Consider the following 22758-nt stretch of genomic DNA (forward strand, 5'->3'; position numbering starts at 1 on the left):
CTAGACAGCCCAGTAACAAGTACAGATAATACTCTTTACTGTACTGACACCCGGTGTCACGATACAGCAACACATAGCTTAGTACTGAAGTGAGTGTACAGATCTACATAGGCCAGTAACAAGTACAGACTATACTACTTACTGTACTGACACCCGGTGTCACGATACAGCAACACACAGCTTAGTACTGAAGGAGTGAGTGACGTGTGTACACCCGGTGACCCTCCTATCACTTTTGAGGGAAACGACTTTATATCAGATCTACATGATAATACATTGTTTGGATGTCAGAATCGATGAAGGATTTTTATTGTTACATGGAAATGCCAAGAGCCTCCCTCATCCATACCTGTCCTGAATGTCGAAAGGATGCAGCCCTCTTTAAACTTTGTGCTGGAATGTGCCACCTGTGTGGCCTGTAGTGAACTCAACTCTCAAACAAGCCAGGACTTTCTTGCCTTGTTAAAATGAGCTACCCATGTTTCCACCACATTTGTAGAAAGACCTATTGTTGGGGAAAATATTCTCCCCACTTCGCTTTTGATGTAGCAAAGGCTTAATTAACTCCTCTGAGGTGAGGTGAGGTGAAACTGGGTTTAATGTCGTACTTGAGAATATTTCGCTCATATGACGACGTGCATGCGTGTGTATGTGTATGTGCGGCTGCTTGTACTAGCCCAGACTGAAGCTGGTTTTATAGTGCTAGCCCACTGAGATACCATGCCACAGTGAAGCATGAATACCACACTCAGACACATTATACTGACTCCGAGCCGACCAGTCCTTGTTGTACCCATTAATGCCGAGCGCTAGGCAGGGACCAACAAGTACCATATTTTAACGTCTTTTGGTATGGCGCGGTCGGGGATTAACTACTCTGAGGTCAAGTTGGGAGTAATACTGCTAGGGCGAAGGACATGCCACACAGTTTACCATGGATGCCCTTCTGGTTTTATCCTGAAGCTACCCTGCACCAGTCAGGAAACAGGTACCATACAGGTAGGAGGGGTTCGAACCACCACCATTCCTCTTCAAACAGATGCTATGTCCACTGCAACATGAAGGTAGTCAGGAGACAGGTACCATCTTCTACAGTGTTTTGGTAGGAGGCGTTCGAACCACCAACATTCCTCTTCAAACAGATGCTGTGTCCACTGCAACATGGAGGTAGTCAGGAGACAGGTACCATCTTCTACAGTGTTTTGGTAGGAGGCGTTCGAACCACCACCATTCCTCTTCAAACAGATGCTGTGTCCACTGCAACATGGAGGTAGTCAGGAGACAGGTACCATCTTCTACAGTGTTTTGGTAGGAGGGGTTCGAACCACCAACATTCCTCTTCAAACAGATGCTGTGTCCACTGCAACATGGAGGTAGTCAGGAGACAGGCACCATCTTCTACAGTGTTTTGGTAGGAGGGGTTCGAACCACCAACATTCCTCTTCAAACAGATGCTGTGTCCACTGCAACATGGAGTAGTCAAGCATCACGGCACATTACTCAGTAGATTTTATGATCACTCGAAAATAGTTAAAGAACAAGGTCATTCTGGTAAGTGAAATGGCATGACCAATTAACTCCTACATCGTGAGAGAATGTGGTGTTGTTTTGGGTAGCACATGCCGTGTACCACATGGGGAGCAACCAACAAGTTTCAAAGAGGAAAACACTGGAGCCAAGCTACTTCAAGAATGAAAACAAAGTACAGACAAGCAGTGAAAGATGGTAAAACAAGATAAATTATGACTTTGTGCATTGTATGTTTATTCATTTTCTGCTAACAAAGGTTTGCTATGAGGCACCAGCATTGGTAGTATGTTCACATGTACTCTAAGGCCTCCACTAAAATCATTACCATCTATCGTCTACAAATCTAGGCTGTATCTAGCAGACTTCGGTAAGCAAACTGAGAATAAAGTAATAATGTTTAGAAATGGGATTTTAAAATAGTTCAGTGTTGTTGAATATAACGTTACAGTAACACTGCATTCAATACAGTAACATATATACCTAAACATAACACTCGCCTACTTACTGGTCCTGTCAGTTGAATACAAGTCACATCTTTGAAGACATCGCATTAGCTATATACCACTATAAAATGACTTTGCATTCTTTATTCCAGAGTTGTAATGTTTATTGCCACTTGGTCCCTGACTGAGTACATGCTGATAAGCCCCTGCCAGACAGATAAATGTCCAGTGTCACAACTGTAACAAATTACTGACTGCTAGAACTACCACCAAGACAAGCAGCAAACTACGGTGGTGTGTCAGTGATGTACAAGAATGACTGAGTTTAGTTTTACGCCGCATTTAGTAATATTCCAGCAATATCACGGCAGGGGACACCAGAAATGGGCTTCACACATTGTACCCATGTGGGGACTCGAACCCGTGTCTTCAGAGTGAAGAGCAAACACTTTAACCACTAGGCTACCCTACCGCCCCTGGTGTACCAGAGACTTTGCAGTGAGAACCAGTTTCAGCTACATTGTTAGAATGTGCGATAATCTCTGGAATCTCTTTTCACCATACTAATTGTTTAAATGAGGATGAGCAGTCTTAAAAACAGTATAAAAAAAATTGGTAATATGCTTATTTTGAATATTATTTTGTTTATAATTTACGTTAAAATTCGTTGTTTTGATTGGAGGTTTCTATCCTTCAGTGACTCCTCATGATTTATTCTTATGTTTGTTCTGCCGCCTGTTTGTAAAGTTCAGCATCTGTCAAACCATTAGAACCTGTCCAACAAGTCACATTACCGTGAGGAACAATATACTTAAAAACAACGCTCTTCAAATTACAAAGCAAAGAAACAAAGAGTGAAAACACATTGCTGTGACTATGCTGATGTTTCTCATGATCAATGTACTCCATGATATCCTGTGTAGAAAGATATCTTATTGAAGTCATATTTGAGATTCAATCACTGGAACAGTCTATTAAAATTGACAACAATTAGAGTAAATGAAAACTGTTAAAACAAAATTAAACAACCAAGTGTGAAAACACACTGCTATGATGATGATGATGATGATGTGTTGATGACTAAATAGAGTCTTTAAATAACATTGTGTTTTGAGATTCAGGGCAGTAAAACAAGATGTTTTAAAATGTGACAGAGAGGTAACAAGTAACAACAAATATCAGTGACAAAACTATGTAACTACCATGGTAAAGAAACAAAGACCATATGGCCACGCTGAGTGTGATGACGTGCTCTCTTACGTTGTGTACAGAGAGTTTATGTTAAACAACAGCACAAAATAAGTATATAAAAATTATCCATAACAATACAAATCCTAAAAAAAAATTAAAACTAAATGATGGTACACATTCTGACTACTGAGTAAGTGAACTACGACAACCACATGATGATCCTGCACTGTGAACAGTAATAGCACTACCTGGGAGAACTGTGAAACAAAACCTTGCACCTATAGAGCTGACCAGACATTTCATGCCGGTCTCTTGACAGCTGCTCAGTCAATATGACATACTAGTTCCCAACAGTGGTAAGAAAAGTAGTGTGAATAGCAGGCCTTGATATCAAAACAATAATTATAAGCGAATATAATCTTACTTAACCCTAGTAAGTAAACTAGACCAAGCCTGGTAAATAACAAGGACAAGCGACATCTCCTTGTGGGGTTCCACTATCAGGATTACAACCGCCTGGCAGCAGATCACACACTAGTGATAGTTCCAACTAATGTCTAATCCTGGTCAGTTGCAAGCTGTCTTACATAATAAACAAACTTTGGGGATAATTTACTTATGACTGAAGGACTGTGTAAGTCTTGTCATACTACACCAGAAATGGTTCTTCAAAGCAGTGAATTAGGAATCTGACCAAGAAAACACCATGCAGTGTTACCGTGGCCAACAGGCACAGAGCCAGCTTAGAACAATTATCATTAGTTAATGACCAGTGTCTGAGAAACAGTGCCAGGATCAGGCCAAGGATGTGTTAGTCCCGCGCGGAGGTTGTAGCCAGTTGAGGTAGATGAGGTGAAGATCCTCTTGTCACCGGTCAGTACAAGGCCAGTGACCGCTGGAATGACCGGGATGAGGCCTAATGCAAACACTCCAATGTCGGACCCCCGTGAGGGTAAGCTTCTTGTTGTACAGTCCACAAGCCAGGCAGCAAGACGTCAACAGCAGGACCTACAGGGGAAACAATCAACCTTATAAACAGGCACACACAACATGTATGTTACTTCAGTCCAGCCAAAAATATGGTAGCTACTTTGCCAGAGGAACTACAACACTGAGAAGAGGTAAGATAGAAAATACTTTTATTTATTCAACTTTCTTTCTTTTAAATGACGAGAAAGACCGATAAACTGTAAGCATGGTAAGAGAAGAACACAATTAAGGCATACGTTTGTTGTGTATTGTTGTCAACAAGTTTCCAATATTTCAATATATACTCTGCAGCAAAAGAAACACAGAAGTAGAAATACTGCAAACATCTGACAGTTTTGCTGATATGCATACAAAATGAATTCTAAGTATGAATTTCACATGTCTCCAAGCATTGGGGGTGATTTGTGCAGGTACAATAAAATGTAGCCAAAACATGCCGAAACAGTGGGGCCAAACACTCCAACAAACAGGCGACCTGGCTTTGCCTGTTCTACATATCCACAAACACCATTACAAGACTGTAGAACTGCTACCTCATTCTACTGAACTGGGGCACACCTCGTACATATACTGTAGACAGTGGTATGGTACTGGGAGACACAAAATATATAAATATACTGTAGACAGTAGACTTACTGTGAGACGACAGCATAGGTAGCCCTTCCTCTCTGCGATGTTGCGGAAACCGAGGGCGTAGACTCCCAACACAGCAGTGGATAGATTGGCTGCACCCTCCAAGGTCGTTAGATGCTCATGGAGGAGGTCAAACCGTGCCGACTGGAGACATGAGAGCATGTGTTATGTGTATGATACACCCCACTACTCCTAGTAACCATGTGTTATGTGTATGATACACCCCGTTACTCCTAGTAACCATGTGTTAAATGTATGATACACCCCGTTACTCCTAGTAACCATGTGTTATGTGTATGATACACCTCGTTACTCCTAGTAACCATGTGTTAAATGTATGATACACCCTGTTACTCCTAGTAACCATGTGTAAATGTGTTATATGTTAAATGTATGTATGATACACCCCGTTACTCCTAGTAACCATGTGTTAAATGTATGATACACCCTGTTACTCCTAGTAACCATGTGTTATGTGTATGATACACCCTGTTACTCCTAGTAACCATGTGTTAAATGTATGATACACCCTGTTACTCCTAGTAACCATGTGTTATATGTATGATACACCCCTGTAGTAACCTATGTAACCATGTGTTATATGTATGATACACCCTGTTACTCCTAGTAACCATGTGTTAAATGTATATGTTACTCCTAGTAACCACCCTGTTACTCCTAGTAACCATGTGTTATATGTATGATACAGTAGTAACCATGTGTTAAATGATACACCCTGTTACTCCTAGTAACCATGTGTTAAATGTATGATACACCCTGTTACTCCTAGTAACCCCATGTTATGTTAAATGTATGATAGATACACCCCGTTACTCCTAGTAACCATGTGTTATATGTATGATACACCCCGTTACTCCTAGTAACCATGTGTTATATGTATGATACACCCTGTTACTCCTAGTAACCATGTGTTAAATGTATGATACACCCCGTTACTCCTAGTAACCATGTGTTATATGTATGATACACCCCGTTACTCCTAGTAACCATGTGTTAAATGTATGATACACCCTGTTACTCCTAGTAACCATGTGTTAAATGTATGATACACCCTGTTACTCCTAGTAACCATGTGTTATATGTATGATACACCCTGTTACTCCTAGTAACCATGTGTTATATGTATGATACACCCCGTTACTCCTAGTAACCATGTGTTAAATGTATGATACGCCCTGTTACTCCTAGTAACCATGTGTTAAATGTATGATACACCCTGTTACTCCTAGTAACCATGTGTTAAATGTATGATACACTAGTAACCATGTGTTACCCTCCTAGTAACCATGTGTTAAATGTATGATACACCCTGTTACTACACCCCTAGTAACCATGTGTTATATGTATGATACACCCCTGTTACTCCTAGTAACCATGTGTTATATGTATGATACACACCCTGTTACTCCTAGTAACCATGTGTTAAATGTATGATACACCCTGTTACTCCTAGTAACCATGATACACCCTGTTACTTAGTAACCATGTGTTAAATGTATGATACACCCTGTTACTCCTAGTAACCATGTGTTATAATGTATGATACACCCTGTTACTCCTAGTAACCATGTGTTAAATGTATGATACCCGTTACTCCTAGTAACCATGTGTTAAATGTGTTATACCTATGATACACTCTGTTACTAGTAACCATGTGTTAAATGTATGATACACATACACCCTGTTACTCCTAGTAACCATGTGTTATATGTATGATACACCCTGTTACTTCTAGTAACCATGTGTTAAATGTATGATACACCCTGTTACTCCTAGTAACCATGTGTTAAATGTATGATACACCCTGTTACTCCTAGTAACCATGTGTTATATGTATGATACACCCTGTTACTCCTAGTAACCATGTGTTAAATGTATGATACACCCTGTTACTCCTAGTAACCATGTGTTATATGTATGATACACCCCTGTTACTCCTAGTAACCATGTGTTATATGTATGATACACCCCTGTTACTCCTAGTAACCATGTGTTATATGTATGATACACCCTGTTACTCCTAGTAACCATGTGTTAAATGTATGATACACCCTGTTACTCCTAGTAACCATGTGTTAAATGTATGATACACCCTGTTACTCCTAGTAACCATGTGTAGTAACCATGTGTTATATGTATGATACACCCTGTTACTCCTAGTAACCATGTGTTATATGTATGATACACCCTGTTACTCCTAGTAACCATGTGTTAAATGTATGATACACCCTGTTACTCCCAGTAACCATGTGTTAAATGTATGATACACCCCGTTACTCCTAGTAACCATGTGTTATATGTATGATACACCCTGTTACTCCTAGTAACCATGTGTTAAATATGATACACCCTTGTTACTCCTAGTAACCTATGTATGATACACCCTGTTACTCCTAGTAACCATGTGTTAAATGTATGATACACCCTGTTACTCCTAGTAACGCGTGTTCCTGATACAGTTAACCATGTGTTAAATGTATGATACACCCCGTTACTCCTAGTAACCATGTGTTAAATGTATGATACACCCTGTTACTCCTAGTAACCATGTGTTATATGTATGATACACCCTGTTACTCCTAGTAACCATGTGTTAAATGTATGATACACCCCTGTTACTCCTAGTAACCATGTGTTAAATGTATGATACACCCTGTTACTCCTAGTAACCATGTGTTATATGTATGATACACCCTGTTACTCCTAGTAACCATGTGTTATATGTATGATACACCCCGTTACTCCTAGTAACCATGTGTTATATGTATGATACACCCCGTTACTCCTAGTAACCATGTGTTAAATGTATGATACACCCTGTTACTCCCTAGTAACCATGTGTGTGATATGTATAACTATGTGTTAAATGTTACTCCTAGTAACCATGTGTTATATGTATGATACACCCCGTTACTCCTAGTAACCATGTGTTATATGTATGATACACCCTGTTACTCCTAGTAACCATGTGTTAAATGTATGATACACCCCGTTACTCCTAGTAACTGTGTGTTACACCTAGTATGTATGATACACCCTGTTACTCCTAGTAACCATGTGTTAAATGTATGTTATATGTATGATACACCCTGTTACTCCTAGTAACCATGTGTTAAATGTAAATGTATGATACACCCTGTTACTCCTAGTAACCATGTAACCATGTGTTAAATGTATGATACACCCTGTTACTCCTAGTAACCATATGTATGATACACCCTGTTACTCCTAGTAACCATGTGTTATATGTATGATACACCCTGTTACTCCTAGTAACCATGTGTTAAATGTATGATACACCCTGTTACTCCTAGTAACCATGTTATATGTATGATACACCCTGTTACTCCTAGTAATGTATGTATGATACACCCTGTTACTCCTAGTAACCATGTGTTATATGTATGATACACCCTGTTACTCCTAGTAACCATGTGTTAAATGTATGATACACCCCGTTACTCCCAGTAACCATGTGTTATATGTATGATACACCCCGTTACTCCTAGTAACCATGTGTTAAATGTATGATACACCCTGTTACTCTTAGTAACCATGTGTTATATGTATGATACCCCCCGTTACTCCTAGTAACTATGTGTTAAATGTATGATACCCCCTGTTACTCCTAGTAACCATGTGTTAAATGTATGATACCCCCCGTTACTCCTAGTAACTGTGTGTTATATGTATGATACACCCTGTTACTCCTAGTAACCATGTGTTAAATGTATGATACCCCCCGTTACTCCTAGTAACTGTGTGTTATATGTATGATACCCCCCGTTACTCCTAGTAACCATGTGTTAAATGTATGATACACCCTGTTACTCTTAGTAACCATGTGTTATATGTATGATACCCCCTGTTACTCTTAGTAACCATGTGTTAAATGTATGATACACCCCATTAATCCTAGTAACCATGTGATTAAGGGATTGATACTATGAGCACTGAGCAAACAAAAGACTGAGAGTCTGACCACCCACAACACTTCCCACAAGCACAGGATCACCTGTAACCTGGACCACCACTTGGAACTAAGGAACTCACATTGTCTACTCCTAGGTCTTACATGTACATGCATGATTCCGATAACGGGAAACTTTCTTCTGCTTTTCCCTACATACAGCTGGTGTAACAAACCTTCTCTCATGTGAGCAGGACTAGAACATTCAGTTGTGTCACTGTTTCAATCATATATTTTCTGCTGCATCTTGGGGGCTGTGGGGTAGCCTAGTTGTTAAAGCGTTGGCTCGTCACACCGAAGACCCGGGTTCGAATCCCCACATGGGTACAATGTGTGAAGCCCATTTCTGGTGTCCCCGTCGTGATGTTGCTGGAATATTGCTAAAAGCGGCGTAAAACCAAACTCAGTCAGTCTGCTGCATCTCGGCTGTCTCTAATATCCTGTACCATATCATGTTCCCTTCCCGTGCAGACCTCACCATAATAAGTCTAGTATTTCCACAGGTTCTGAATCTCCTGCCCTCAAATTGTATGTACTTGCTTGGTTCAGTCTAACTTATCTATTTTCAGAGACATAACGTTATTCTCTATGCAACCCTTAAACGCGACTCTCTTTGAGCTTTGAAAAGAAATCCTCAGATATATGGATTTCCAAATTACTAATCCTGACACCAAGTGAATAGAACTTGGGAAATAACCAAATTGTTTATGTTGTACTCACTATCAAACTGCCAGCAAAGCGTGCAAACAGGAGGTCAAAGAGGCCGTACAGGGCAGCAATGACGATATCGATCTTGATGTACAGGTTGATGGGGGAGACACGGCCACGTCTTGGGGGAGCGATGCCGCTCCGGTACAGAACATATGCCGCCAGACAGAACCACAGCACAGTAGAAGACAGTCGGACAGAAACATGCTGGAACAATAGAGGGTGTAGTGTGGTTGTGTGGAGAGTGTGGTTGTGTGGAGAGTGTGGTTGTGTAGTCAGTGTCATTCAAGAACATATGAGGTGATCATCTATTAAATAATGAACTTTTTAGTACGTAAACTCTTAGACTTGGTGAGCTGCAGTCATTTCAGTGATGATCACAGGATAAAACATAATTACCTATGAATGGTTATGATGAACCTACTGATGCTACTAGAGTCAGATGTTATCGAACACATGTTGTCTGTATGTTGTATGATATTGTCTACTAGAGTACTGTCGGGAAATAGAAAAAAACCTGTTTTTAGGCTGCTAGTCTGTATCACTAAATTTTACACAATTGCAAATAGCATATGTCAAAATAACCCACATCCACCTAACTGGGCGTTCAGGGGGATGCATAATAGGATATTTAGAAAAGCATGTTTACTCGTAAAATCGGACAAAACTAAAAATAGGAAAAAATATAATTAGCTGCTGAAAACAATAGATCAGACCATAGATGGCAATTAGGTCACTCAGCCAGGTATGACGACAGACTGTCGACTCACATGGCATTAAATGCATGTGCTGCCCACAGGTACAAGGGGTCATCTCAAAGATATTTTATGTTTTTTCATTTGTATTGAATATGTCTCTATTGATTATCTTATCTTAGCTAATATCTCAGTTCCCCAGCCCGACCCCAACCACCGCCTGCGACACCCGTCCTGGTTTTGCTTTTGAGACGACCCCTCCTCCCTTTTTATAGTGATATTGAGAAGCCATGGTAGCTACATCCTTAATAGTTTCAGTATCAAAGGTATTATTTTTTATGTCTGCTATCATTTACAACGAAGCTAAGTCTAATTTCAAAATGGTCATTTAAAAAGTGTCCTTTGTAATACAATATCATCACACATTAATTTCAATAAAGCCATGGTCTGTTCTGAATAAGTCGTATTGGACTTAGAAAAAATCTGCATTGCTTATTTCTGCACTAATCTCTCCTCAGTAAAATCCTTCTTTTACGTTTCCTATCTCCCTCCCACTGCGACTGTAGTTAGGCCGAACTTAGTTTTACAGATATTTCACTTTCACATATTAACTACCTAAATTGTAGATATAAATGTGAAAAAAACAGCTTTTTTCTATTTCAGACAGTACTTTAAGTATATTTGTATTTCATACATTTGACAGTCTGCAAATATCATCACTTATCTCGTAAAATATTCCTTGTCCTAGTACGCCCACTATAACAGTCCATATGAAAACACTAATTCCATGATACTCAGGGCTGTGTTTAGGCTTATAGTCCATACAGGCACAGACTGGTTTGGTATTTAATCTGTGCGGTTATTTAGTTTGGATGTAAATACTAGACTCAATGTCTCAACAGTTATTGAAATAGACAGATATGGAGTCACATCAAGCATATTCACTGTAGATATTGTCTGAAGTAGGACTGACTGTGGTTTAAGGGTTAACTGTGTTGGGTTGTGTTCAGGAGGAACAAATAGCTGGAATATTGCTGGGTTAGATTCAACACACCATGACTACTCTACACTGTGATGTGACAATTAAATATATGACAAATAAGACACCAATGGATTATAATGTATATATCACTCTGTGACTGATATATTCCCTCTACCCTATAGCCACCCGTATCCATCACTCCCCTAGTGCATACTAACTGTGTCCTTGAAGATCCGAGGGTTTCTCCACTGGTTGAAGGCGATGATGAAGGTAGCAAGACCAATCATCTGTAAATGAGACAAGTCAAGCAACATCATGACATAAACAGGGCTCAAATCAAATTGGGTCAAAGGGTCCTCGAGATCTGTTGCTAAAGTATTTGACGATGATAAGCATTGTTTGAAACAACACCTGTTAAAGAGTCTATGAGGAGCCAGTTTTGAACTTTAGAACCTCTTATTAGTCCTAATCTGCAACATTAAAGCAATAACAATGATCTGTTTCTTGTTTCTTGACAAGATTAATACTGTGTCAAATGTCAATTCTTGTTTTAGAAACATGACATAGATTAGATAAGGTGATAAACTTGTGAATGAAACAATCAACTCAGTGAAACAACACACAAGACATTTTGAGCTACTCACAAGAGTTCGGGTGGCAAGGAGGCCCTGTGCTGCGTCGTCATCTTTGGCAGAGCGAGCAAAGAACAGGTAGAACAAAGCTGGCATCAGCACGAAGCTGATGAGAGTCTGATTAATGAGGACATGGAGGCCATCATAGGTTAGGGTTGTCTGAAGCAAATACATTATTCATGGTGACAGAGCTTCTGTTATGTACATTCACTGTGACAGCATTACTGCTGAAATATACATTTACTGTGACAGTGCTTCTGTTACATACATTCGGGTTGCAGTCAAAAGGGCCAAAGGACAAAAGGGCCATAATTGAAAAAGTCAAAAGGGCCATAGATTTAAGTCAAAGGAAAGATTTCCGCTTGTAACCCGTCTGTTTTTTATCATTCTATGCATAAGAAGTATGTTTTTAATAGAAAGCTAACCCTAACATAATGCTAAATCTAAACCCTAAAACCAAACCATAACCCCTAGAAATAATAATAATAATGCTAATTTTGCACCTAGAATCCAACATGACGCTGTTCTCTGGCGTTACATTATTACCCTGACGGAATTGTACTTCCAAAGCCGCTACTAAGCGTTTGCGCGACCGTATAGGTCCGTACATCCGCCTCCCAGGTACCCATTTTGAACAGCTGGGTGGACTGAGTGCAATGTGGATGAAGTGCCTTGCCCATGGACACAGCACAGTATGTGACCAGGTCACAAATTTTGGTGTCTCCACCGGGATTCGAACCCAGGCCTTTGGTGTGAAAGGCCAGCATGCTAACCACTACAGGCGGAACTCTTACCCACACATTTACGCATCGCATAAAACCTTGTACAAAGTACTCTTACAGTGCTTCTGTTAGATACAGTCATGGCGACACTGCTCGAACTACAAACATTGACGGTGACGGTGCTTCCGTCAACAGATACATACAAAGTATGTTCATGGTGACAGTGCACATGCAGACATATGTACAGACATACAAATTACAGTATTAATACATATTATAATTTACTGCATAGTTTTACACCTGTCTTTGAATAGAGCAGTGTTGTTTCCAGTTATTGTTTCGTCTGTGTTTCATGGGGTCTGTATACCAGGTTGGGGAAACCTACTGATATGCCTATAATAGTCCAAACGGGATATAATAGGCCGTTCCGCCTATTTTGCTATTGGCCTATAATTATGACATTTATCAAATAAATTTGAAGTGGTGCCTTTCCGCATGAGGATATTAACATCATTCAAGTTTTGATGTCCTAAGGTTTTTATTCAAACCCTTTTTGAGCATTTTCATCACAGAATATTAAAGGAGTTTGGAAATTGCTAGATCTAATTAAATATAAGACTATAATATATTTGACAATTTTCACTGAAAATTAATGACATAAATATTCAGTTTTAGTCAAAATGAAAATCTGTGTTCTTAAATGAAACATCTTTTCCTGAACATTATATAAACTTATTTTTTTTTCAAGCTGAGCAGGTCCATTAACTATTCATCTCTGTGATCTAATAAAACCATTTCGTGCGGAAATTGATAATTTGTGAAATGTTAATAATAATGGTCAAATATAGCCTGATCGGCCTATAGCAAAATAGGCAGAATGGCCTATAATATCCCGTTTGGCCTTTTATACTTTATAGGCCGATCGGTAGGTTTCCCAAACCTGTATACGGGTCTGCACTTTATATTCACTGTTATTCAGAACTGTTTCGTTAACAATTTAGTGGTGACTCTTCATCAAACATTATCTGTGACCCCACTCAATCTCCAAGAAATTCTCACCTCAGATTCGTACGTCAGTTGCGAAAACCCCCAAATTGACCCTACTCCGGTTGTGAGAGTGATAACTGCGTCGGCAAGTATGTAGGTTTTCGCCTTTTGGGTTGCTAAAACAATGACGATGACAATCAGGGCTGCTAAGCGAACATAGTCGTATATTGACATAGCCATTGTGAAGGTTAATGGACCCGTTTGTTTGGCAAAAAAGGGTACGATGAAGCGACAAAATGTAAACAATAGCAAATCGTTTGAATGCAAGCGGGAAGTAACAGCGCCCTCTATCTATAATTAGGGGAGGTAACTTGTATCCAGATAAAACAACCACATAAATATTGCTTGGCTTAACCAATGTCGTAAGTGTCATTCCGCCGATCATTACGATTCCAAATATATATAAATATATATCTAATTCTAAACAATAAATGTAATTAAATGACCAAGTTACCAGGATCTTAGCATAAATTGCTGTTTGGGGGTTTGATACACCGGATATCCCTCAGCCGATACGAGTTTTAAAAGTTCCACGAAAAATAGATTCACTTCAAATATACAGCTTGTCTAGGAAGTTATTTTGGTGCAGATGATAGATCAGCAGCTGGAACTTTTGTTTGTGAAGTACCGATCATGATATTTTTGTTTCAGTATTTGGTCTCTGTTTTAGGTCAAGATTTCGAGGTAAAAGTTCCACTGAAATTGCATCATATGTCTACTAGCGAGATGTCTTATTAGAGCGAATCTTATTGTATGCTGAAATAACGAAACGAGAGCTGAAAGCGAAACGAAAGGAAAATAAACACTCCCCACCCCAACCCCCAACATTGTGTATAAATGTTTAAATAATAACACGGATACGTGAAGAAGCGACCGTAAAATCCTCACCAACGTACACCTAAACGATTTGTTTCTGTTTGTCAGGCGCGTAGCAAGCCATTTTTTTCGTGTAAGCCCGATAGGTTGCAAAGCTTTATATTTAGAGAGTATTCAAGGCTTGCCCAATTCAGCAACAATCATGTGTAAGCCCGGGCTTTGTTTTGACAATGGTAGCTACGCCCCTGTTTGTTGTCAAACATCGCTCTTATATTGCTGCTACACGAAGGTGGTGGGTATATAGTCAGTACAATACAGTGACATACCACACGACCTGGAGGCAACCACACGACCTACATCAAATGAAGCAAGGTGTCAGAGGATATCACAGTTATACATCACAACAGTGTGTAGCCAGATGATATCACAGCTGTACATCATGGCTGTGTGTAGTCAGATGATATCACAGTTATACATCACAGCAGTGTGTAGTCAGATTACGTAACAGCTGTACATCATGGCTGTGTGTAGTCAGATGATATCACAGCTGTACATCGTGGCTGTGTGTAGTCAGATGATATCACAGATATACAATATGACTATGTAGTTAGGCTATATGTAGTCTGATGATGTCATACTTTTACACCACGTCTACATGTTGTCAGATGATATCACAGTTATACATCACGGCTCTAGGTAGTCAGATGATATCGCACCAATACGTCACAGCTGTAGGTAGTCATATGATATCACAGATATACACTAATCGCCAAAAGAACGTTTCTCCTAGTCGCCCCCATTCCCGTGTACATAAAACACAACAAGCACACACTGAACAACAGGAACCGACGTGCGTTCCGCAGCCAATTTATTTACATTGTTTCATCACAAAACCTACATTCAACAATATGATACGTGAATAACGAAATGCATGCTGAAGCCCGACACGTAAACCAGAGATAACAACTCCCGTAGAGAAAAAACTCTGGAACCGTGTTCCCTCAACGAATGCAGCAGCAGCACCAAAAACTGGAGGGTTTACAGTATCGTTAACCTTAAACATGGACATAGCTGCAATCCAGCGATACGTTTATGTAGGTTGATGTGAGCATATGCACAACTGACAACAGCAGCATAAATTACATAAATATAAGCATTATTTACACAACATTCAAGCATACACCTGAGATTCATAATATACAGTATGCTGACAATTTCTGTCATCAAAACACAGGAGGTATTCAATGGACAATATCATAACCACCAATACATTATTCTCATATTACCGTAGTATAACCGCTCGACATTCCAAAATCATCGTATTATAACAGCTCGACAGCCAACATATGGTATACATTCCAACATTACCGTATTATAACAGCTGGACAGCCGACATATGGTATACATACCAGTATTACAGTATTATAAAGGCTCGACAGCCGACCTATGGTATACATTCCAGTATTACAGTATTATAAGGGCTCGACAGCCAACATATGGTATACATTCCAACATTACCGTATTATAACAGCTCGACAGCCAACATATGGTATACATTCCAACATTACCGTATTATAAAGGCTCGACAGCCGACATATGGTATACTTTCCAGTATTACAGTATTATAACGGCTCGACAGCCGACATATGGCATACAATACCATATTACCGTATTATAACGGCTCGACAGCCATAAAATTACCCTTCTACTTTTATGAATTACTGAAAAACTATCAAAGATACGTTAGAAGGTTTTAGTATACAAGAAAGCTTAACAACACAGCTTTATGCAAATCACACCAAATAAATCTCAAATGCTTTCATATTTAGGTGAAATGCATCTTTTTCAGAAGAGGTACATTGTCCTATATTCGTCCATGCCGAAATAAACCAATAACAGTAATTTTGATGTCCAAAAGAAAGGCTGAAACAAAATTCTGCTTTGAGACAAAGATAAAACATTTAAAGCCACCATTTTTCACCTATTACTACAAGAAACAATTGTTGTAGAATGTGTAAAATTGTAAAATAATCATTCCTATGATTTCAGTCTTTAAAATTAGCGAAAACAAGTAAAACGTGTCTTTGATATTGTGAAAAAAATGTTTAGGAACATCTTAAATTATCTTTGTTAACATTTTTGCTTGCAAAGTAACATTTTTGCATTTTCTGTTTACACATAGCAATATCAATCGCCAAAACGCAGCAATATTCAAGCAGTATTTGCATCCATTTCACATGTAGAATGATTCTATAGGGTATGAAGAGAGCCTAGAATACATGATATGATACACAAGTACAAGAAATATGCCACGATTAACAGTTGAAGAGAGAAAAGCGCCATTGGGATGGTGCAGATGGGGTCGACGTACAATGCTGTTGCCAACGCCCTCGGATGCCACCGTATCACGGTTATAAGGCTTCAGACAGACATGGGTAACCGTAGAGAGACCAAGAAGTGGACGTCCATGCATCACAACGCCAGCTGGAGATAGGTACCACCGTCATTAAGGAAGGAGGGTAACGTTTCTTTTGGCGTTTAGTGTATATCATGTCTGTATGTAATCGGATGGTAATAAATCTGTACAACTGTACTACCTGCAGCCGTGATGTACAGATTTATTACCTGTTAGTATTTGCACTTAAAGGCCTGTACGAAAGTGCACCTAGTTGCCTACAAGAATGCGGACTTAGTTGCCTGTAAGAATCTGCACTTAGTTGCCTGTACGAATCTGCACTTAGTTGCCTGTAAGAATCTGCACTTAGTTGCCTGTAAATACTCCTTTACACTTATTTCGAATTTGACATGAATCAAGGAGAATCAGCCAGATTATTTCCAAACTTCGAACCGCATTCGGGAGAGATTGTCAAAATATACCATTTTGTTCAAGCTTATTAAGAATGCCGCTGGAATGCACAAAGAACCCGCCTCGAATGATTCTTGTTCAGTCCGAGTGTAATAGACCTCAAATGCAGCTCAAATGAATCGGAATACAGTAGGAATATTAAGAATGCCTTTAGAATACTCAGAATATTTCGAAAATATTTCGACTGCCGCATGAGTCCGGTTCGATTGCTGCGTGAATAGCATTCGAATTTCAGTTGGAAAGTACCTCGAATGCTGTACGAATTTACATAGAATGCATTAAGTACCCCCTTGGGATTGCCCCCCGAATATGGATCGAATGTTAAAGAATTAAAACAGAATGCAGCTCGAATATTACAAATGTCTTTCAAACGCACTTAGAATGTAACGCGAATGTCCGGAATGCATCAATAATGCTGCCGGAATGTTCCACGATGGGGTATAAAACCTGTAGATTCTAAACCATTCATCAGTCTCTGTCCAGTCTCTGTTCTATGGAACCCTGGATCATGTTGTGTTGCTCCAGATGGCTGTCCTCCAGCAAGACCTGATTAAAAGAGATGTGGAGGAGGCCAGGAGAAGAAACAGGAGAAGACCCGGGAGATTCCAGACCAGACCATGGCTGACAGAGGAGAGGAGGCTGTATGGCCATTACGCCAGACTCCTTTTAATGGCGACTCCCAAATGCTATCTGACGGTTCGACAGGTGGCCACGTTTTTATGCGATTCGGCGGTGTTCTGATGACGTCAGGGCTCATTTGAAGAGCATTCGGGGACGTTCCGATTGTATTCGAGGTGTAGTCGATGTACATTCGTGCTGTATTCGAACTGCAACCGAAATATTCCGATACATTTGAAGAATATTCCACCTGAATTCCAGCAGCAATCGAGATACAGTCCGACTCATTCGAGGCACATTCGGGACAATCAGACAGGATATCAAGAGATGTGCCCTTTCCATTCTCTTTCCATTCCGTTCCGGATACTTAGAATGCAGTAAGAATACTTAGAATGCAGTTAGAATGTACTTGAAATAAATGCCGCTTGATATTTTTCCACTTCAAATGTACCTCCAAGGAACATGTTCAAAACATTCGGGCATGTTACAAGAATTGATACGAATAGCTGGAATGCATTCGGAATGCAGTAGTAAGTTTTAGAATGCAGTTCGAATTTTTCATTCCGACAGCACTCCGTCTCATTCCGCCTCAAGTGTGAAGGGGTTAAAAGAATCTGCACTTAGTTACTTGTAAGAATCTGCACTGAATTGCCTGTAGGAACCTGCACTTACCTGCCTGTAATAATCTGTACTTAGCTGCCTGTAAGAATCTGCACTTAGTTGCCTGTAAGAATCTGCACTTATATCAGTGTAAGATTCTGCACTTAGCTGCCAGTAAGAATCTGCACTTAGTTGCCTGCAAGAATCTGCACTTAGTTGCCTGTAAGAATCTGCACTTAGTTGCCTGTAAGAATCTGCACTTAGTTGCCTGTAAGAATCTGCACTTAGTTGCCTGTAAGAATCTGCACTTAGTTGCCTGCAAGAATCTGCACTTAGTTGCCTGTAAGAATCTGCACTTAGTTGCCTGTAAGAATCTGCTAGTTGCCTGTAAGAATCTGCACTTAGTTGCCTGTAAGAATCTGCACTTAGTTGCCTGTAAGAATCTGCACTTGGTTGCCTGTAAGAATCTGCACTTAGTTGCCTGTAAGAATCTGCACTTAGTTGCCTGCAAGAATCTGCACTTAGTTGCCTGTAAGAATCTGCACTTAGTTGCCTGTAAGAATCTGCACTTAGTTGCCTGTAAGAATCTGCACTTAGTTGCCTGTAAGAATCTGCACTTAGTTGCCTGTAAGAATCTGCACTTAGTTGCCTGTAAGAATCTGCACTTAGTTGCCTGTAAGAATCTGCACTTTAGTGTGCCTGCAAGAATCTGCACTTAGTTGCCTGTAAGAATCTGCACTTAGTTGCCTGCACTTAAGAATCTGCACTTAGTTGCCTGTAAGAATCTGCACTTAGTTGCCTGCAAGAATCTGCACTTAGTTGCCTGTAAGAATCTGCACTTAGTTGCCTTAGAATCTGCACTTAGTTGCCTGTAAGAATCTGCACTTAGTTGCCTCTAAGAATCTCTGCACTTAGTTGCCTGTAAGAATCTGCACTTAGTTGCCTGTAAGAATCTGCACTTAGTTGCCTGTAAGAATCTGCACTTAGTTGCCTGTAAGAATCTGCACTTAGTTGCCTGTAAGAATCTGCACTTAGTTGCCTGCAAGAATCTGCACTTAGTTGCCTGTAAGAATCTGCACTTAGTTGCCTGCAAGAATCTGCACTTAGTTGCCTGTAAGAATCTGCACTTATATCAGTGTAAGATTCTGCACTTAGCTGCTCGTAAGAATCTTCACTTAGCTGCCTGTAAGAATCTGCACTTAGTTGCCTGTAAGAATCTGTACTTAGTTGCCTGTAAGAATCTGCAACACGGATACCACACTCAGATATTTTGTTATTTGGTGTGTCTCATCCAGGGTTCGAACCAAGCGACTGTCCGCTCTTGGGTTGCTCTCCGGACTTTTCGGTCTCCGTGCAGGTGTTCTGTTCACTACAGTCTTCAGTTCTTGAGAGTCACCAGGAAAAGCTACACGCACGTGATTCAGTAGCTTTATTGCCATGAGAGGATTCCGTATTGACATGACAATGAATACGTACAAATAGGAAAGGTGAAGCCGACGGACCTATTGTCAGACGGCTGGTGTTTGTCCAGGAAAGTGACATGTTCTACAATAAGGTTGTGTGTAATGTCCTCATAATGCCAATTCCATTGTGTGTAACTGTAGAATAATGAAATATACAGCTGCAGGGGGAACATTTGACCTCTCTATACCGTAAACCCTACCATGTCCACATTGCAGACCTGGAAATGTTTTGAGAGAAAGAATGAGAGAGAGAGAGAGAGAATGAGAGAGAGTTATTAAGAATGAGAGAGAGTTATAAAGAACGAGAGAGTTATAAAGAATGAGAGAGAGAGAGAATGAGAGAGAGTTATTAAGAATGAGAGAGAGTTATAAAGAACGAGAGAGAGTTATAAAGAATGAGAGAGAGAGGGAGAGAGAGGGAGGCAGACATAGGGAGAGAGAGAGAGAGAGATTGAGAGAGAGAGAATGAGAGAGAGTTATTAAGAATGAGTGAGTTATAAAGAACGAGAGAGAGTTATAAAGAATGAGAGAGAGAGAGAGAGAGAGAGAGAGAGAGAGAGAGAGAGAGAGAGAGAGAGAGAGAGAGAGAGAGAGAGAGCGTGTGTGTGTGAAATGCTTGCCTCTCAGGGCTATTGTCGCCCCCACCTTCTGGTGAATGTAGGTATACATCAGTGCCAACCATTAATCTATTCCACAGAATGTCATCTCTAGACATAAATAAATGCATATACATTTAATTGAACGAACGGATCCACAGATGCCTTCATTCTCTCTACGATTTACCTATTTTAAAACTTCCTCATGTATATCAAGGATCTGAGTGTATTTTGATACATACAATTAATTGCAAAATGAACATATACCAACTTGCAGTGTAAGGGTTGTATAATTGTGACCCAATGCTAGTTTGAACGGTCAAAGGTATTACAGGCAAATTCAAGTCTCTTTTCCCTGTTTGTCGCGATTGAAACGAATGCCCCTTGAAATCTGTATCCAACATATTGAGGTAACCCAGTCGTTTGCACTCAGTCAAGGCTGTCGATGAGTTGGCAAACAGGAAGCGAGTCAGGTTAGCTGGAAGCGGTGGTGGGGTTGGAGGTCTTGGACATGCGCAGTCCTGTTGCATGTGATTCTGACGTCCATTGACATCATTATCTTCGTCGTGGGTTTCAGAACTGAAGGACGGCATTTGTTTGAGTTCCGCTTTCTGAAGCTCCCCTGTAACATGAAGGTCAAGGCGTTAAAGGGAGATAATTCACAGTCGCATCTGTTCTAGTTGGGGGCATAGTAATGTATTACTATTCATTCCAGTATGAAACTGTGAGGAAACTGTTGATAATTATTAACCTATTTCTGGAACTTAATTAAATATTTACCAAAAAATGTTAGTTTTGCAGGAAGTGGTCAAGTGACAGATATTGGCAAGTCCTCAGCACAGATAGTGTCATGTTCTCAACATTTTAAATGTTTGCTGTGTTAGCTTTTAGTCTAACGTGAGTTCTTTACCTATATTTCAGAGCACACCTTTCTTTGGTGAACAGTAAATATCAGGACATGTAAGCTTTGTGTGAAGCAGGCCGTAAACGTGGACCCCTCTAGTGAAACCCACGGGCCGGAGTTAATAAAACCAACAGCCTTAGAATAATCTTCGAGACAAGCCATGATAATCTCATCTCTGTATGACCAAGGACCCGCTGTCACTCCTCTAGGGATGGAAGCCTCCGTATGAACTCGGAGATAGACCAGTGCCCCGACATCCTACGCTGGTCGGAGATACACCAGTGCCCCGACATCCTACGCTGGTCGGAGATAGACCAGTGCCCCGACATCCTACGCTGGTCGGAGATAGACCAGTGCCCCAACAGCCTACGCTGGTCGGAGATAGACCAGTGCCCCGACAGCCTACGCTGGTCGGAGATAGACCAGTGCCCCGATAGCCTACGCTGGTCGTATGAGGCGACGGAAATAGACTCGGCGACACGGTTGATGCCAATGGTTGACGAACCAAGACGACGCGTGTAGTTGTTCAGAATATCGATCACTAGGTCGTCGGGTCAGATCCTAGTATTTAGTGTCTTTTGGTTGCGTGACAGGACTGTAGTTATCGGCCTCGTTATAAATTAGGGGAGCCTAGTGGTTGAAGTGTTCGCTCATCACGCCTAAGGCCCAGGTTCGACTCCCCACATGGGTTTCTTCTTTGAGAGGTAGTTAGAAGCTGGTATGATGAACAGGAATGAATGTTATGAATAGACATCAGTTACACCGAAACGTCGCTTCTATTGCAATAAAGGTGTCTTTCCATAAACACCCGTTCCTGTTCCCCACATGCGTACAGTGTGTGAAGTGTCCCCTGCCTCGGTATTGCTTTAAGCGGCGTAAAACTCAACTAAACTAACTCACTCACACGTCATAACATATATTGCCATCAGATTGAGTCAGAAGCTTATAATTCACAGGTTAAATTTCAAACACCCCTTTACCTGGGTGGTTCCTAATTCAATCAACCGAGTCTGGAACACTCCAAGACATGTCCACGCCTTCGCTCGAACACTTCCGAATGATATCTGCCACAGGGGTGCAATGACCATACTGGATCAAATCGAACCCATGTTACCAATAACAACAGCGCCATCTAAGACTGGACGATCATTAAGCTCAGTCTACTGGAGTCCTCGGTTTAACACAGGCTTGATGTCATGTTGCCTAGTCTAGGTTGGGGTTTGTATGACATTTTGACGAAACAAAGAGATAAATACACAGACTTGATTAATTAGGTGATATCGTAGCCCGAAGGCGTGAGACGTTGCTCATAACAAACATTGGCTTGTCTG

The 22758-nt window shown here is 40.5% G+C and overlaps 1 protein-coding gene across 1 annotated transcript; it reads right to left on the reverse strand.

The window, feature by feature from the left end:
* Nucleotides 1-1743: 1743 nt before the first annotated feature.
* Nucleotides 1744-13839, reverse strand: LOC124265734. Its single transcript, XM_046700565.1, has 6 exons — nucleotides 13577-13839; nucleotides 11808-11954; nucleotides 11382-11450; nucleotides 9499-9693; nucleotides 4791-4931; nucleotides 1744-4172 (listed from the first exon to the last, which is right to left on the reverse strand). Exons 1-6 carry the CDS (start codon nucleotides 13742-13744, stop codon nucleotides 4032-4034), a joined length of 861 nt encoding a protein of 286 aa, XP_046556521.1. The 5' UTR covers nucleotides 13745-13839; the 3' UTR covers nucleotides 1744-4031.
* Nucleotides 13840-22758: the final 8919 nt, after the last annotated feature.

This window comes from Haliotis rubra, unplaced genomic scaffold (assembly GCF_003918875.1).
Source record: "Haliotis rubra isolate DU_JTF1 unplaced genomic scaffold, ASM391887v1 Scf1216, whole genome shotgun sequence".
Taxonomy (NCBI): domain Eukaryota; kingdom Metazoa; phylum Mollusca; class Gastropoda; order Lepetellida; family Haliotidae; genus Haliotis; species Haliotis rubra.